General features: G+C 40.9%; 1 protein-coding gene across 5 annotated transcripts in view; it reads right to left on the reverse strand.

The window, feature by feature from the left end:
- Window positions 1-994: 994 nt before the first annotated feature.
- Window positions 995-19,175, reverse strand: part of znf281a (zinc finger protein 281a) — a 121,519-nt gene continuing 103,338 nt past the window's right edge. For 3 of the 5 annotated variants that reach the window (XM_073494721.1, XM_073494719.1, XM_073494720.1), the window contains 7 exons: window positions 12,455-12,610; window positions 10,324-10,780; window positions 7,707-7,808; window positions 6,932-7,058; window positions 5,181-5,264; window positions 4,943-5,061; window positions 995-4,848 (listed from right to left, as the gene is read on the reverse strand). In XM_073494721.1, coding sequence (XP_073350822.1) covers window positions 3,256-4,848; window positions 4,943-5,061; window positions 5,181-5,264; window positions 6,932-7,058; window positions 7,707-7,808; window positions 10,324-10,731 — 2,433 coding nt within the window. In that variant the 5' untranslated portion in view covers window positions 10,732-10,780; window positions 12,455-12,610 and the 3' untranslated portion in view covers window positions 995-3,255. Of the gene's footprint in view, window positions 4,849-4,942; window positions 5,062-5,180; window positions 5,265-6,931; window positions 7,059-7,706; window positions 7,809-10,323; window positions 10,781-12,454; window positions 12,611-18,050; window positions 18,127-19,175 lie in introns of those variants that run through there. The other 2 variants (XM_073494722.1, XM_073494723.1) reach the window with 2 other exon arrangements.

The following is a 19,175-nucleotide window of genomic DNA, read 5'->3' on the forward strand; positions in this document are numbered from 1 at the left end:
AGCCCCAAGATCAATCTGAAAATAAGTCTCGAGCTTGTGCACCCACTTCATACAGGTTGGGTGCTAATGATTTTAGCTTGGCAGCTACAGTTAAGATTTCGGCTTAACAAAGGGTGTAAATGACACTAAATCATTTGGGATTTCGTGGCTTCTTCAGAGATTGGATAAAGCTGCATGGAGCCGATTATATTTTTTTTCGGTTGTTATTTGAAGTTTTAAGTCCCCATTTCCTTCAGGACTAAGAAACTTCACCCGCATTTCCGTCGGCATGTGTGAACTTATCCTTTAACACACAGAACAAACGCCCAAAAGCACACAGTATTTTGACCTGGCGTGAGTTGATCATACTTTGCCTTATTTTTTTAATTGGAGACTCTTTTAATGAAAGAGGGAAAGTCTAATTTGAAGGTGAGGTTTTAGTATTCGTGTTGCATCCTGAAACACCGGCTCACAGATCAATATTTTACGAGGCTGGACGTGATTTTATGGTAGTGAATGTAAACCATCTGGTCCATTAAGCCCTCGTCATAAAAAAAGATTTGCTGCTATTAATCACAGGATGAGCTGCTGAATGAGCCGAATGTGTGGCACAACTATCTGTAAAGCATGCAGAGCTAGTTAAGTTAATGCTTACTAGAATTCAAGATGAGATGAAGTTAAAATCAACGTTTTTGCTGAACCAAATCAGAAACATGTGACCAATTAATAACTAAAGACGGAGTTATGACAACTAGATAAGAACTTAAGTTGTTGAAGCTTTAAAGACCTGCAGAAACTCATTTCTAGAACATCATCGCCACCCAGTGGTGGAAATAAAACAGCTAAACTCAGCATCAGCAAGCCTCTGATGTGCTACCGGACAGTATAAACTCACAGTCATTAACAGGATCCTATCAAAACCTCTGATAACAACTGTGTTCACACATAAATGTCATTTTACTAATGCACCGACATGTTTTTAACCACTCAGCACATAAAAGATGACAGCAACAGCTCTTGATAACAGTATTTTTTTTTATTGTTTTCTCCCTAATCACTTTTAAATTCATTGGACAAGTAGAGTCTTGTGAAACGTGTCACAAGAACCTGAAAGAACATAAAAATGGAAGATATCATCAGCTACAAAAAAATTTGGCGGTGATAAAAAAAGAAGGGAAAGAAATATAGTAAAATAAAATTTATACAGGGGCGTCAAAATTCAGTAAAAGATTTAGTGTTTTGTACATTTTTTTGTAAACAACAAGCATATTGAAACAATATGGCAAATCAGATGTGGAGGAGAACTGAACACTGGCTGGCATGACACATTTACAGAAACCCTTGAGCCACGGCGTCTTAAAGTGGGTCACAGAAATGTCATGTACACAAATGTTTAAAAATAGTCGCACAGAAACATTTGTGTTTCTTTTCTTTTTACATACAACAGCATCTCGGCTACATACATAAAAACCTTCACTCCTTTGTCCCTGGTTTATTGTGATATGAGGTATATCTGAGGCTAATCCTTGTTTGCGCCTCGACCGTTCCAACATGGCAACACGTTACTTAAGATATTACAGCATTGCATTCATTCTGCCACGTTTAATGATTGCTTAAAACAACAGGCCATCGGGGCGTAAAAGGGGTTTAAAGACTCATTCAGCAGAGTGATATCAGTTCCAGCACTCAAGGCCAGTAGTTATGGAAGACAGCGCTATTATTGTTGTCCTTACAAAAAGAAGTACAGCATAAATACATTTAAAAATCAGCAAGAAATTACATTTAACAATTACTAGACAATTATCTTGCACCCGTGCTTTCTCAGGAATAGGCACCCAATTCTCTAACGGGACATATATGCATAAAAAGATCTAAATGCATACAAGTTTTTTGCTCATACAGCGTCACAGCTGAAGAAATACTTGATCACTAACATCAAATTCGATTAAGAAAGCAAAGCTGCTAAGTTGGGTAACAAGTCAAGAACTAAAACTAGGGGTTTGAATTACATTTACATTATCCCGATTAAATGTTACGCCCTCCCTCCCAAGCTAAACCCATCCTAAAAGTAAGGAGAAAGAGAAAATGTTAATGAAAAATCCCACTTTCACATATTAACCCCACCTTCCCCATGCCGCCCGAACAAAGGGTACCTCCCCCCCAACCCACCCATCATACAGCCCGAATATGTTCAACCCAGGAACCCCATCTGCATATGCCCAAACAGCAACACGTCTGTGTCAAAAAGCCAGTCCATTCCTGACGTTTGAGCTTCCTTGATCTGACGGGTTAGAAAAACGGCTCAAAGTGCTAATTGGATTCTTTCAAAGAAATAAGAGAACTGAGGAAGAAGCGGAGGGCAGGAAGAAGGGGAAGGCCATTCTCTCGCTGTCCAACAGCAACCTCTATTGGCCAAAGAAAAGCCCTAACATCACTTTTGTTCTCCAAAAATATACCAAGGACAACATTTACCCCCCCCCCGAGCCAGCCCTCGTTCTTCCTCTACTTCAACTGGCAGTCCCCCAGAATGATTAAATCTGATATTTTACATTAATATATATTCTTATAAATATATATAGATATATATATGGCCCTTATTGAAGAAAACATGAGTTTCACATTGACACGAAAGTACCATAATCTCTATATAGCCAAGTAGAAAGTGTTTTCAGTGCTCTAGTGAGCTGGCAGCAGTCTGTTTATGTCACACTCATTCAACAAGAAATAAAACACAAGAAAAATCCTCTTTGAAGTCGCAAACTTTAACTTCGGAAAAGAGCGCTCACTGCACCTCGTAGGCTTCTCCTTTTCCACTTTTTCCTGAGTAATACTTTCAACCTTGTAACAGACGATAACTTTTTTTCTATTTTTATTTTTTTGCTGTTTCAATTCTGGGCTATTCCCTGCCATCGTTATTATTTTACAATTGTATGTAAAGTTGATTGCTCAAACACTTCAGCTCATTGGAAAAGAAACACGTCCGGTGCTACTCTACGCTTTAAAAAGTACTTTCAGTTCATGATTAATGACCAGACCTAATGTCACTAATATGACGAGAATAAACAGTAAATACATATTTAACTTAAAATAACAGATACATAAAAAAAATTGCATTTGCAGGAAGCCTTGTAGGCTTAATGTGGGGAGAGGAGTGGGCACAAAAACAGAGAAGATGTCACTTAAAAAATAATAATAATAACAATAATAATAATAATAAAATAGGATCACTAGAAAATTAAAACATTAACGACAGAGTGTTCTCTTCCTCTCAGGCTCTCATCTGTAGCTTTGGCTTGTTGTAGTTTTGGAACCTGTACTTACTGGCTCATTGACATCAGATAACAAACTAGTAAACCCTGAGAATTCAGACACAGGCGTCCGTATCCTGTGATCCACCTCCCCGCCGGAGTCAGTGCCATAAGACAAGCCGCGGCCGTCTGGCTTGAACTGGGAGCCGAAGGCCTGAGCAAAGTTTTCTATCTGGTAGGAAGGCTTGGAGGAGTCCAGAGAGGCCAGATCCTGCGACGGGGCCAGAGGGTAGACCACCGTGCCGTTCTTGACCGGCGGGTGGTCCTTCTGGCCGCTGCTCAGGTCAGATGGGCTGATCTGGTAGGAGGAAGGGGGAGTGGAGGAGTGCTGCTTCTCCATCTGCTCCGTGAGCTCCTGAGAAGGGGTGAGCTGCTGGTGTGTGGGGGCCTCCAGGCCGCTCAGGTGGAAGCTGTGCTGTGGCGAGGAGCCCGTCAGCATCGCAAAGTGAGACTTTGGCACGGAGGAGGGCAGCGAAGGCGAGGCCACCGACTGGCCGTACCCACACTCCAGTGGGGACGTAGTATAGATGTTCTTGTCAGCGTAGAGGGGATTTCCCGAGTGGGAACTGGTGTACTGTCCTGAGGCGGGAGGCCCTGGGCCCAGAGGGAAGCTGGCACTGTGGCTGGTGCGCTCCAAAGCCTGCAGCAGGAAGCGAGAGTACTCGTGCATCATGACAGTCTTCTCTCCAGATGGGCTGGGGTTGTCAGTGCTGTGACCGATGACGGGGCCGTCAGCTATGGCGGGGTTCAGCTCCACATGGGGGTCGCCAATGTCGAAGTGGACGTCGTGGTGCGAGCCATCAGGTTTCTGGGTGTAGTGGTCGAGGATGCTCTGCAGCACCTCGTCTGGGATACCTGACTTGTCGAGACTCAGAGGTGCGTCGCTGTCCATCACGCTGGAAACGACACCCTGAATGACAGACTGCTGGGAAGACAAGTGGCTAATGCCGACGTCGTACTCACTGGTTCCTCCGACCACCACCGGCCCTGATGAGTTAGCATTGTTTGCTGCTTGAAGGTAGCGTCTTTTCTTGAGGAACTGCATGGCGTCGTCGTAGTTGCTGCTGGTTGTCCCTTCTTTCACCCCATTACCCTGCATGAGGCCGAGGTTGTCCATACCCCCACTCTGCTCCAGAGAGCCTACTTTGGCCTCTCCCAGACCCACTTTGTCCAGGCTCTTACGATTAGCCTTCTTGAATGCCATCTTTGGAGCTCGGCCGTGGTGGACCTGCTGCATGCTGGGTCCTGGCTCAGTCGAGGAAGATACCGTTTGATTCTCCACAGAGTACTCATGGATGCTGTAGCCTCCAGATACAGCCCCGTCAATGTGCGTCACCCCTCCGCCATCCCCCTTCTTCTTCTTGCGCTCACCTCCCTCTCCAGGATTTTTGGACCTTCCCCTCTTTCTCCCAGTGCTCCCAGCATGTCCCTGAGTGATTCCATAGCTGCCATGTCCCATGTCTACACAACCCAAGTCCATCATCCCGGGATCCAGCCCCTTCTTTATGGCTTCTCCACAGGTTCGCTTGTGCTTAAGCAATCGGTCTGTCCTCGAAAAATACTGAAGGGCACAAACACCAAATGTTTATTTAAAGCAAAGAATTACAAATCATTACACCAAATTATCACCAAAAAGCCCTGTGCAGCTCACTAACCTGTTGACAGGTCTCACATCTGTACGGCTTTTCTCCGCTGTGCGTCCTCTTGTGCCTCTCCATGTGGTACTTCTGAATGAATCGCATGTTGCACTGGTCACAGCTGAATGGCTTCTCTCCTGTCATACAAGAACGAGAACAGCAGCATTAAAGGTGAGCTAACATCAGGAGCACACAGTCAATCGCAGGTCGAATGAGGCTGTTCGATGTTATGAACGGATGTCTTTTAATCACTCACCACTGTGGATCTTCTCGTGTCTCTGGAGGAGGTACTTCTGAATGAAACTCATGTTGCACTGATTGCATCTGAAGGGTCTTTCACCTGGAATGAAACCCACAAGATTGATACAGTTACTGAGCTGCATTACCCAGATGTCCACTTGTGTCCACTACCTGTGTAATCCAATGCAATAATTCTTGATTCTGTTTTCTGCGTTGACACACTTGACACACTCTTCACCAAAGGCGGTATATGCTGCATCTCTGTTGCAAAGGATTGCATTGTATTTCACAGGTTTTTATGTCCTTGTGTTCTTCCCTTTCCCTCACTTTTTCTCTACCAACATGTTCAAGGTTAGTTTAATGGCTATAAAAGCATTTGTGTATTTTAAAAGTGACATTTGCTATGTTAATATAAAATATAATAATAAAGAGCATAAACTAAAACAGACTGTACAGCAGATGTTTCATCAATCTGTAAGCCAAAAGAATCTAAATAAATGACGTGATCAATAGTGTGTGACCTGATGTGGCTGATGTTGCACTTTTAAAATCAATTTTCTAAAAAAAAACTATCAGTGAAAGCAGTTATCATCTAACACTTAATCATTATGACACATTAGATAAACGGGAAATAAGGGATTAAATAACGGAAAAGGATGACATCAGTCACGTGTGGAACAAAAAAGCAGTTGGAAAAAAGTAAGATGTGTATTTTACTACACTGTGTAGGCAAGTTGTTATCAACACTGGCCCTTAAGAATCTGTTTTGTTTTTTTAAATTCCCCGATAGTTAACAGCCACATACCTGCACCGTGTCTCAGGTTGTAAGGCAAGGCACGGCAAATATAGTTTTATAGCACATTTAATACCAAAAGGCAACTGAGAGTGATTTACAGATTACACAGGCGAAAGCACAAGAAGCAGGAAAAAAAATGCCTACAGAATAAAACTATAAAGCAAGCAGCAAAAGCAGACACAGAAAAAACAATAACAGGTAGATCTTTATCTTGGATTTAAAAGAAGTTTGTCAAGAGTCTTAGCTTGTGTCATACAGCTTATGTACAAGATTCAAGATTATAAAGAAATACATTATTTCACACCTCTGGCAAGTCAGAGTACGGCTCACAAGCTACATTTGTGTCATGTTTTATCTGCAAGCACGTAAATACTCTTGTAAATACCTTTGTCAATCGTCTGTGATATCAAAACATCACTTTTCTACAAAGTCAACATAGTAAAAAGTCTCTCTCCTGCTGCTGGACGTAGAGAAAGTTGTACCATCGTCTGGTTCAAAACTAGTTTACCCAACTTCACTAACATTCAGCACTGGAGCAAATCAGCAGACAGAAACGAGTCGCACTGTTTACAGCCCGCCATGCCCTTATCCTCTAATGCTTTGTGTATAATTACACTGCAAAGCAGTGGCCGTTAAGTGACTGGAGGATTTGAATCAACATTCACCGGGCATCCCTACATCTGCCATCCTTATATCTGAGACCATGTGTGTCAAAGCACAAAACTGGACTAGAATGATTATGGTCAAGCTACTACACAAAAAACAGTTTACCAAGTACACAGAGTACCATCTGAAGATAGTGTTGGATGAACTGTACAAGCAGTAATGACAACATTAGTTTCTGTTTCTTCAGCTGGCACCATAATGACATCAGTAGTTTCTTTTTTGTGCTGATTGAGCTTTAATCATCATTAGATAAGCAGATAGAGGAGAAAATGAGCATCACAGTGGAAATCTGCACAATATGATACCTGTGTGAATGAGGACGTGTCTGCGTAGGTGATAGGAGCTTCTGAAGGACGCAGTGCAGTGCTCACAGATGTGAGGCTTGTTTCCCGGCGACAGGCTGCCTCCATCTGCATCCAGCATCATTGATTGCTGCAGGACGATAATGGAGGAACACAAGGGTCAGAATCAGTCGTCTGTAGCAGTGCTTCTTAAACTTTTTCACATCAGGTACCCTTAAACTGACACAAATCTAACCATTTTGTATGTTTTTGTCCCAGTCTATAACTATTATTATTTTGTATTTATTTAATAAGAATGATGATAAGAATGAAGTGGTCAGTATCTAAAACTACAATAATTTTATAAAGTGTGTGAAACCTGTTAGCAGAATATTCATACATTAAGCCAAAGTGTTACGTAGGGATGGAAATGTTGTGAAAATAAATTATTACCCCGATATCATCTGAATGTTTTTAGAGATTAGTTCATATTATCATAACAAATAAAACTGTCCTGCTGAAACTTAAATGACCAAAATAGAAAACTTGAGTATTTTTACTAATATAAAAATAATTTTATGTGCAATTAGTAATGCATTACTCTAAAGATAAGGCTCATGGCTTTGTTTTTATTTGAGAAAAAAATAACCCAGATTGCATTCATGTTTATTTTGAATATCAGAAAAAAAATGAACATACTCTCTCTGAATTGAAAAGCACTTTTTTACGTGCACGAATGGTAAGGACACGAATTAGTGATGTATGTCTACATTCACAGATATATCAATATATGACAAACCTTCGCCTCGCTTCTCTTCCTTCTTGGTTTACCCTCCTGTCCATCACCGTTTGACCTTCGACCTTTTCTCCCAGTGGGCTCCTTTCCTAACTGACTTGGCAGCTGTGGCGATGACAAAGGGAGAGGGAGAGGGCCGTGAGAGCGAGCCGCGACAAGGAAATCACTTGATCGGAGGTTAAGGGCCTTCTTTCTAAAACTATCCTCCAAACAAGTTCATGATTGTCGCTGATGCATAGAAACAGAACACTTGGACAAAGTGTGGTGATTGTCTGTTGGGAACTCGCTGTACAAGATGAGGCTCTAGTGGGCGAAATAACAATGCCTTAAATTTACAGCCCCTCTACGCATAAGCAGCGTGCAATTCACCGAGACGGCCTCTCAGCTGCAATTCTAACCAAAGAAATAGAAAAACCAAACAGCTCAAATACTTAACCTTCCAAATTATTACCCTTCTCTAAACAGTCTGTGTGGGGTGTTAATTCAAGAAGCAAGAAAATGGGTTCCTGATTACCCACTTTCTTCTACATCCCTGCAGTGCCTTTTCTCTCTCAGTCAACATGCTGCACCTCAGTGCCATATGGAGACAGACGGGGTAAAATGTGGCTGCACCTGCCGTTCTCAAAATCAACCCAATCTTTAGGGGTGAAAAACAGCTTGTTAAGGCTCCACGTGTTGTGTTAAAATTAAACCCTCAGCATGAAATTGTCCTTAAGTAGACAATTTAGAAATAAACTCGCACAGTGATGATTTATTCTGTTTTTCAGCAAACTTGCAGCGAGAGCCCTTGATGACCTCTGATGCCTGCCTATTGTTGGAAGAGTGTGGTTGTGTGTATTTCTATTTGAATGAGCACAAAAGACGTCTGAAACGAAGTGCGAGCTTGAACAAGACAGCTGTGTCCCTGCCATGACGTTTTCATTGACGCCAAGGCTGGATGACATCATCCTTTTACCAGAAAGAGAAACAGAGGGAGGGAGGGAGGGAGGGAGGGGAGATTTATATCCAATATTCACCAGCTTCACTCAAGCTCCTCCCCTCCAGCCGTCCTCTCTCTGGCTCCTCCCTCTCAGGATTTTAAAATATGAGCTCCCTGACAGCTTTTTTTTTTAGCACAACCAACCTAAAATAATTCAGAATTAAACCTTGAAAGATAGTTTTTTTAACTAATCTGGATGTATATTTCTCATGTTTGATTCTATATTGGTCATGTTAACAAACTGTAGCTAATCATACAATAATGCACAATAGAAAAAGCCTATAAAACACCTAATTGAATATGATTACATTATGATTCTACTTCTACCTAATAAAGTCATCAACAGGCCAGAAGTTTAAACTTCGATGAAACGCTTTTATAAAAACAAAGCGTAAAATAGTCACTGAACATATACCAAGACATTTGTAATGATGAAGGGCTCCCATGCACCCAAGCCTATAAAACATATTTTTATCAAACACCACTTGATGTGTAGACAGTTGCCACTGAACATTTATTATTATTATTATTATTATTCTTTCCATTTATTCCTGTTTACATTCATTTCCATCATTTCATAGTTTTCGCGCTCGTGCACCAGCAAGTGAAAAAATACGGTGCACTGGTGCAACGATCGTAAAAAGTTAGCCTGGAGCCCAGTAATGTTAATGTTGGAGCACTCTTTGGTTGAAAATCTGATTGTAGCCGTTTCTTTGTTTTATAGCTTCTGTTCTTTCGATTCTATCAAATGCTGATATCTTATAATTTGAAACATGTATCGAAAAAAGAAAATTAGTACCAATACATCTGACAACCTTGCATCCTAACCATGGCCGGATCTACTGCAGAGAAAGTTTCTCCCGACAAACGCAGATGGCATCCTCCACCTTTACTTTCACTCTGGCAATGCTGCATCGCATGTATAGATATGGTGACAAAGCAGTTATCTATGGCTTGTAGAAAAAGGGGCTAAAACAGGAGATGCTGGGGGCCTGGGGAGGGTACCTGAGACAGCAAAATCCATACTTTGATAATATCTTTCAATGTGATATACAATCTGAGTTAAGATATGTTAATATTTTAGATTTATCCATGTCTGTGTGGGTTGCAGGAGGGATTAGTGGGTCGAAATATGACCTACGATCTCTACCTGCAAGAGTGCAGTGGGAATTTAGCACAGAACGTCACGAAAATAAATGAACAAACGAGAAAATTTATAACCACAGTAAAATGGGAGGGCGTTTAATGAAATGTATGTCAATTTTGTATGTTAATGTGGTTGCGAGCATTGAGGCAGCTGCCCCTGAGAAAGAAACATAAATCAGTCAGAGCTGCAGCTAACCATCATTCTAAATCATCAATTAATCTGCTGATTATTTTCTTGATTTATCAATTATTTGTTTGTTCTATAAAATGATCAGAAAATAATTTCAACAGTAAGATCAGATTAGAGCACATAGAGAAGCTAAAACCAGATAGCGTGCAGTGTTTTTGGGTGAAAATGAAGTTAAACGATAAATCAATTATAAAAATATTTGGATTATTAGGGAATACATTTGACTTTATTGAATCCTGCACACTTGATAGCACAGCCCTCCATTTAGAAAGTCCCCCTCATGATTTCCTCTCAGTGGTACTTACGTTGCCCATGTTGAGGTCGTGAACCAGCAGGCCCTGGTTGTTGCTGACTGTCACCTCCAGCAGCTCTGTGCTTTTCCCCAGCCCTCCTGGGTAAACCGGCAGGCGATAATCGTGCTCTGACATCTTCTCCTGCTTGATACCCATGGCATGAACATAGTCTCCCACCCCCGCACACCCCATGCGGCCACCCTGGGTGCCCATGCTGCAGTCGGGTGAGTCACGCTCCTTCTTCAGGATCATTTCTTGCGGTGGAAGGTCCTGCATGACAGAGTGGGCAGCCAGCCGGGTGAAGCTGGTCACCGGAGGGAGGTGGCTAAACATTAGCATGCCAGCAGGGCCAAAATTGGAGTCCATGCTCCCGTTGGAGCGCAGGAATTCATTGCCTAGTTTGTCGTGAATGATGTTCATGGTGGATGCCGACGGGCAGGTAAACTATGGGGCGGCAATCAGTGTCATCCTGTGAGGAGAAGAGACAACAATAATTAATGTTAGAACATTGTTTCAAGGAAGCTCTATAACTAGCCGTCAGTCTGTGATCCTCACATATAGACACATAAATAATAGGCAACAGACAACAATTACGGAGCCAGTTAAGCTTGGTCTTCAGGAATCAGTGTCACGGCCTCTGATCTCACAACTGGGCGCTTAGTCGGATTAAAAACCGGCGGTTTGTGGGTCAACAAAGGGCTACAGTCTGGCATAGTGACAAGTGGAAATAAGCAAAACACTGAAGCGACACTGGGCGAAATTCTCTCTGGTAGATTACAGCGCATTCATGTGTATTTATGTGAGTGTGCGGAATATTACAGGGCAAAAAGGTCAGTGTGGCTGCGCTGCTAGACACAACACGAGATGTGCAATGAGAGGATTGAAGTTGTATGTTAATCTGTTTGATGGGCCTGTCTGACCCAGTCATCCTATTTGCATGAGCTTATCTGCCAATGAGAGTGCACACAGACTGCATTAGAAAGACTGTTGGTGTAATTATGTGGCGGCAGCATAAACAAATCAAGAGGATGTTTTGTAAAAGCCCTGATATTTAATGCAGATACCTGACACAAGCTGTAGCACGTTAACATCTACATTAAATGAGATTAGCTGTGATCAGCTACAGTTTATGGAGGTGAAAACATAATGGGAATGTTACTCTTCTGAGGATAATTTCACATCATTTAGTTCAATACACATTATAAATGATATTTAATGATCTTTTGACACCGCATCAAGCTAATGAGTGCTGTCTGGCCGCTGCCAAATGCCTTCAGCTCTGATGGTGCGTTAGCAGCAATAACCTCCTCAGCTAACACGAAGCCAACTTTTCTTTTAAAACAAACAAACACGACTTCAGCTTCCTCCACTAACTTCGCCTCTCCCTTGCGCGTTTGAGCAGACAAACGCTGCGTTAAATGAAGCCCGTGATCCGCGGTACGTTCAAGGAAACTACCTAGCTTGTTCGCTATTGCAATTAGCTACCTAGCTAACCATTTGGCTAACCACTCTTGCGGGGCCCTTCTTCTTTGTGATGCAGGATCAGCCAATAATTAATATGGCCATGCAATAACAGCAGCATATCTGCGCTCGTGAACAACACAACCGCGAACAATGAGCTTAGAAACTAGCTCAAAGCGAGAGGAAGTGTCGGAGGCGTCTCGGCGTGTGGATAAAGTTAGTTTTGAGTGTTTTTTTTAAGTTGAAATTAAAGAATTTACAGGCAGATATCACTGCTCACCAGCGTTTACGTTACACACACACACGCACACACGTAAATCTGCGAGTCGGAGAAACGATCAAGGACGAATGCTAGTTTGCGTCCGAAAAATAAAACACAACTTCTCTTACGTTTCCTACTCTTAGTCACAGCTTTCCCCGAGTTGTGGGTTTCGGTTCCTGGACAGGCGAACCGACTGTAAGTGATGGAGCGACACCACAAGCATGACCCATAACAAACGGCCCATACAACTCCAGCGAACAATGATGCTCGTCCGGGGCTAGCCGAGACAGCTAACTTAGCAGCTAACTAGCGGTAAGGTAACGTCAGTGCGCTGCGCTTTGTTGTCTGTCCCGTGCGAGGAGTTTAAGCGCCACAGCGAACCGCTCGGTACCGGAGTTGGATCTAATGGGTTACACTCACCGGTACGGGACCATGACCTGCTGGTTTTGGCTCGCGTAGTTCACCCTCAGCGGTCCGTTTCAGTGTCTAAAGCCAAAACATTGTTCTCCCGCAGCTGTTGGGTTCTTCCATCTTGCCTCGGCGCGGTGGATTCTGGGTCCCGCAGGCGGACGCGTCCTGAGGAGACGCAGCGATTCAAAAAAAACTCACATTGTTGTTTTTATCAATGGCACATATGAGTGTTATTTATCATGCATTTAAGCTATCTATGTGATTTTGACAGCATTTCTGAAAAACACATTAATTTATTTATTAAAAAATATATATACAATCAGAAGTGGATTTATTGGTTTATAGGTTTTCTTGGTATTTTGGTGCTTTATGCAGTGAAATCAGTATGAGGCTTACTGGCTGAAACGCCCAGGCATGTTTTTTACAGCTGCTGTGATTCAACAGACATGATTAATTTAACTCCTCAGACTTTTTCTACGATTCTGAAAGAACAAGATCGATAAAAAACTGATGAGCGTCAGAGGGACACCGTTTTCCACAACCGAGCAGCACTCCTTGCATCCTGTTTTTTGACTGAAGCAATTTGTCTTGGTGCTTTACTCAACAAAAAGGACATGCTGTGAAATATAAATTAAAACAAAACAAAACAATGAAATAAATATAAAAATGAAACCTAAAAGGACGGAACACTGAGCTCTAGCTGCTCCCTTCAGGGCGACGATACAAAACACCTCTGGCAAAGAAAAAGATCTACAAGCTCGTTAATCCCAAATCCAATTTATGTAGTAGTTTATGTTTGAGACCAGAGATAATTTTCCTGCTCCGGCTGGACAATAAAGTTATTCTATTTTAATCTGGAATGTGCAAAAAAATGTTAAGGAATATGTAAATGATCACATTGTGAAGTGTAAAGTATATGCTTTTGATATTGCAGGCTACAATTCATTGTTTTCACATGATTTTGTAGTTTCTCAGTGTGATATAAGCGCTGTATCTTATTTGCTAAGTTTGGCATGTAAGGTGTGTAAGTGGAGAGACAGAAAGTGGTTGAAAAACGTACTTTAATTTACTCCTTAAAATTCTGTAGGTGTTGGAAGAAGTAAACAAATCATTTACTTAAGTGCCAGAAATTCTACAATGTGAAGTCAGAGTTTGAATTACAAAATTAAAATGGATTTAATCAACTTGCAGGGAGATGGAAACAGCCCAAAGGCTTTTTATTACCTCCATATAAATCATTTTAAACAGATTCAGACTTTATATAAGATGTTAAATAATCTGTTTAAAGTCAAAGTAATAGTAATAGTAAGTTATAGAGGGTGTTCAGATTTATATAATATATATGAAATAAAGTAAAACCTTTAAATGCGTACTTACTATAGGCATTGATATGCAGAAGAGTAAAAATCAGATGTGAACACAAAAGTACAAAGTTACCGGAGAATTGTAAGTACAGTACGTAAGAAACCATCAGGTCCAGGTTATAGTCGAGGCTACTGCACACATTTCATCGAGTAGAGTTTCAGACTGATGGTTGTGGCATATCTTGACAGCAACTAATGGTCGCTTTCTTTTGCCACTGGCTTGTTTCGCCTCACTGTTTACTTTAATAACGTTTATCTATGAAAACTAGCTCCTGTCTTCTTGTTGTTTGTTCACTTTCAAGAGGTAATGTGTTACTTCAGTCTTTAATGAAAGGAAGAATGGATGGGGGTAGTGAATAAAGTTCCCTAAAATTCAGATGACTGATTGTCTAAAGCACCAGAATAACAGAGAGAATCTGAGACCGGCCACTGGGATGATCATGACAGATGTTTTCAGAAATAAAGCTCTTAGATCTGCCGGGTGAATGAGTGTGTATACATCTAAAAGCACATCAGAGTCAGGCCTCGCGCCCCGACTCCTAATTGCCTTTGCTAATGAACCAATTAATTCAGAAAGCAGAATATAATTGAAATGCAGACAGTAGAGTAATGCAAAAAAGGTCAGTGGGTGCATTTTTGATGTCCCTGCTCCTTTTATATATCCATAATGACAACCCACACAGCTGACAGTGATATCTTTGAAATCAGTCTCGTCTTGGACTGATTAAATATGTATGATTGCCTGATGAAAACCAGCGATTAGAATGAATCTGAGAATAAAGTTCATCATATTACTGTTTGAATGTAATCAAGAAACAGATGTTAATAATTTTGGCTTATACATATTTTGAGGATTTGGGATAAGAACAAGGCCGACTTTATTAAGAAATGAATAATGTATTCGCGTTTGAGAGAATTTGTAATCTTGGGAGTTATTAAAAAATAAAGTCAATATGGTATTTTATAGGCTCATTCCAACATTTTCAAACTTTACAAATTTAGGTTTGACTATACAATGACTTACCTACCTTAAAATGACTTCCTTTAATCATGAAAATGCAAAGAAGGCTTTGAAGCAGCATTCACACTTAGTGAAGATAATTAATTAAATAAATACTAGAAGAAAAAGTCCAGTGTTTAAAACCACTTTGGAGATTGTGCGTATAATTAGGTGTAATGGTAAAACCTGTGTCAGACCTCAGTGTTTCTAAAACTCTGGCCATAGCCACACATGGCTTATAAAAGTAAATACATTTGTTATGTTAGCAAGTTGTTGGCGAAGATTTAAGCGAACAGTTGCTTATTTAAATCATGCAAGAGACACAAAACAACACAACAGTTAAGTTTCTGGCCACGCAGGTATCGTGTCCATCACTTTCGATTAGTCGAAAAATACCAGTGGCCACTGCAGAGTTTTTTAGTCTGTCTGATATCATTGTGTTGGTGTTGTTCCTAGAACATAGTAATAAATGTTGCTCCATTGCAACTGACTGATCACGTTATTGTGATGTTTTAGCTTTGTGACTCCGGTTGGTGTTGTTCCTGGAACAATATTTCAATTTATGGTTAAACACAGGAGTCTCACTAGGGAGACTGGGTTTTGTATCTTCTTTAGACTATATTACTGTCATACTTTTCACTTATTTTTTTTACATTAAGTTAAGTCAGTTTTCTGTTGCTGTTTGGTTATGTTTAGGCAACAAAAACACTTGTGTTGCAATGATGGTGCTGGAGTAACATGAACTGATATTCCAGGAACAACACCAACACGGCTATAGATAAAGCGCAGCCATTTAACCCGGGAATAACTGCCAATTTCTTTTTTATTTCTCTCCGACGTAACACAAAAGCCAGATGGGGTTAGACTGGTGTTATAGCCAAAACGATAAGCTGAAAGATGGTAAAAGTGCAGAGACAAACAAATTCTTGTTCTTCAAACAATTCTCCAAAATATCCATTGTGGACACTTTAATGAAGAACAGCACATCATCATCATAAACTGTCACATGAAGACTTTTCAGCATCTTTCAGGTCATTTAAATCTGTCTAAGGTTGAACAAAAAACACGTTCAAGCACATTTACCTTATATAAACTGTCTCAGCGAGAGGACATCCAGCATGTGTGCTGTTATTTCAATGTCATGTTCTGAGTCTTATATGTCAATCTCAGCTGAGGTTAGTAGATGTCACTGTAAGGCTCAACTTTCCATCAGTCTCTACTAACAGCTAAATGTTTGGGACATAAAGGTCAGAGACATTATGACTCCTGCGCTCTCAGTCACGTTAAAATGCCACTGACTCCACTTTGAATGCAGCGATGTGGGCTCATTGTAAAGGGGACGGAAGAGTGAGCACGTATGTACCTGCACACAGAATACAGATGTGAAGGGACATGAAAAACAGGCCAGTATTATCAGGGCTGTAATTCTTGGTAATTTGTGTATCATCTGACACAGATGGTTATCAATTCTAACTCCTCATTAATAATTCAGCCTGTGCAGCATGTCTTTGTTCCCTCTCCCTCCTCCCCTGAATCCATCCCAATGTCTCACACACACACAAATAATTTGGATGTGTGTACCATTTCCTTCCTCGGCTAATAATGAAACCCAAGAAAAACTGTGAACAGTGGAGAGCCAAGGTTTGGTGATTGCCTGAGTTGTGCTGATTTGGATTCCTCTCACTGGGAAAGCCTGATGCCTACACATAGCAGATGGCGATCCTGGCCGTCTACACACTAATCCTCAATTGTTAGGAGGATCACAGCCGTATATGAGTTCCCTCAACTGAGACACAAGTCCCTTGTCAGTTATTAGAAACCTGTGCAGTGGTGAGGCGTGCACTGTGGGGGTGAAAAACACATTTGGGTGATTCTATTTGGTGCATTGATAGCTGATATTTGGTAGCATACGGCTGCAAATGAAAAACACTAGGTCTAAGACTGGGTCGTTGGGAAGTTACAATATTACAGCCTCCTATAAACACTGGCAAACTTCTTTTCTTATTGAACAAAGTCCATCTGCACATATGCCCTCACTTACTGACTCATTATGTCTAACAAGAAACTGTGCTTTCATTTTTTGTTGGTAAATCAAAAGTTTTGGTTCCACTTTTCTGTGAAAATGAGACATTTTTAAAATGCAGTATGTAGAAAAGAAGGCAATATTGACAAACATGCATATTCCCTGTCTTACAGAGACTCAAATGCGAAGATTAATACCACTCTTGTGTCTATATTGTAAATATGAATCTACAGCCAGCTGCTGCTTCCAAAATTGGTTATGTTTTTTCTAATAAGAACATGTTGTTGTTTTTATGGATCTGGAAAGTTGCACAAATGGTGCTATTAAACGTGCCAAAACATATTTTGGCATTTGTTTTAGCCTCCTGAAGCTCCAAGATCCCAAACTGTTTTGAAAAGATGTTATTTACACAAACCCATGTAGCTCCTAAGCTAAAAGTGTTAGCGCGCACCCCAATTGAAGTGTTTGCACAAGCTCGAACGCACGTTGAGGGTGTAAATAACGTCTTTTTAAATCAATTTAATTCTTGTTTTAAAATTCAACGTTTTAAAATGTTGTAACGCTGTTTTGCTGTGAAGCTCCAGAAATGTTTTGTGGAAACTTGATAAACATGTGGGGGAGAGAATAATGAATGAATTTTCATTTGTGGGTGAACTGCTCCTTTAAGAGTGTTGTATTAGACTGCACTGTACCAAATAAACTGGCAACTAACTGTAGGTTATAACTTTTTTGGAGTCACTAAAATGCACTTAATTTACTCACAGTTTTAAGACACGTATAGAAAATTTCACAGATTCATGACGAGCTCGAGTCTGCAATTTCTATTGTTTGTGAGTCCTTAAACTCGACAATGGTACAATGCATACCTGTTGTTTTATCAAACTTTTCTTGTTGGGTTCCCTCCCAAAACAGCAACTAAACATGTACACAGAGTCTGAAAACTTGTAAGGGAAATAAAAAAAAAAACTGTTAATTACATCATTTATTGACGGAAGTGCTTGAAATAAATTGAAAGAGTATCTTAAGAGCACTTCAATAAATGATGTAATTAACAGATTTTTGATCATGTTTTTGAAGAGTGCGATCAGAAACACTCTCAACACACACAAAGGCCTGAAACACTTGACAACACCCTGATGAGTTCAGTCAAGGGCGTCTTTATGCTACCTGTGTGATTGGAACTATAATTGTGCATTAGTTAATAATAGTAGCACTCACATGCCATCGCAGACCTTTGTGTTGTATCTGATTAAAACAAGGGCAACAAAGAGGCAAGGGCGATCCATCCCATTTAGGACTGTCCTCTGGGAGGATACTAGTCCAGGAAATCCTCCACCGTCGTCGTCGTCAAATGTCTAAATCAATAAGATGGCATCACGGGAAAGAGGAGAAGCACAGATTTAATGTCTGGCTTACAATGGACAAAGCCTTTGGACAGAGGGTCGTAAAACTCAGTTTATTTAAAGCAAGTAGTAAAAATTCAAGTGGGAAGGATTTCAGGAAAACATTTAAAATTTAAACGAGGACTGTATAATTTTTCCATTATTGTTAATTTACTCTACATTATTACCTTTAATTTAGGCTTTAGGCTTAGCAATTTGGCACAGGTTAACAGAGGCACAAGGAACCACTGGAGCCCATCTGCAATTCAATTAGTCGATGCCATCGATGCTGCCTGTCTGACCGAGTATCAGATCAGAAATATGCACATGGGTCGTCTTTCCAGTAGATGGCACAGTTTAACTAGAAGCACAGAGATCCTCTTCTCTCTGTGACCCTTCATGCTGTCAATCACACAGAGGATCAGCTGGGATGTAAACACAATGTCAGCACTTGTGAGGAATGAATGAATGAATTAATAAACAAAATAATTAATGTATAAATTTACTCCACGCTGATTCAGTTGACAAATTGAACCACGCAGAATCAAATTGTCCACCTCTCTCTCTCGTGCTCTCTTTTTACGCACTAACAGTCTTGTGTAACTCCCCCCTCCTCCCATCCCTTCCCTTCCACCCTCTCCTCGCATCTCTCCCTCTCTCACACACTCACTCACTCACTCACACTTCCCTCTCCATCCTCTCCAGCCCACCAGAAGCTGTGAATGGGAGACAGCTCCTCGTATTTCGCTCCGCTCAGTCAGAGTGGAGGCTGAGCAGAGCGCACGGACACACAGGCAGCGACCTCCTGATGTCATGTAAAGCACTGGAAGAAGAATAGTGGATTTTTTTTTATTAAAGGGATTGAAAAGGGCTTTTAAAATTACTTATATACGCGTGATTTTTTTTTAAACTCCGAGGATTTTCTGTGCGCGCTAAAGTGGCCATGGCGCATTTTACGCAC

This window comes from Pagrus major, chromosome 23 (assembly GCF_040436345.1).
Source record: "Pagrus major chromosome 23, Pma_NU_1.0".
NCBI lineage: Eukaryota > Metazoa > Chordata > Actinopteri > Spariformes > Sparidae > Pagrus > Pagrus major.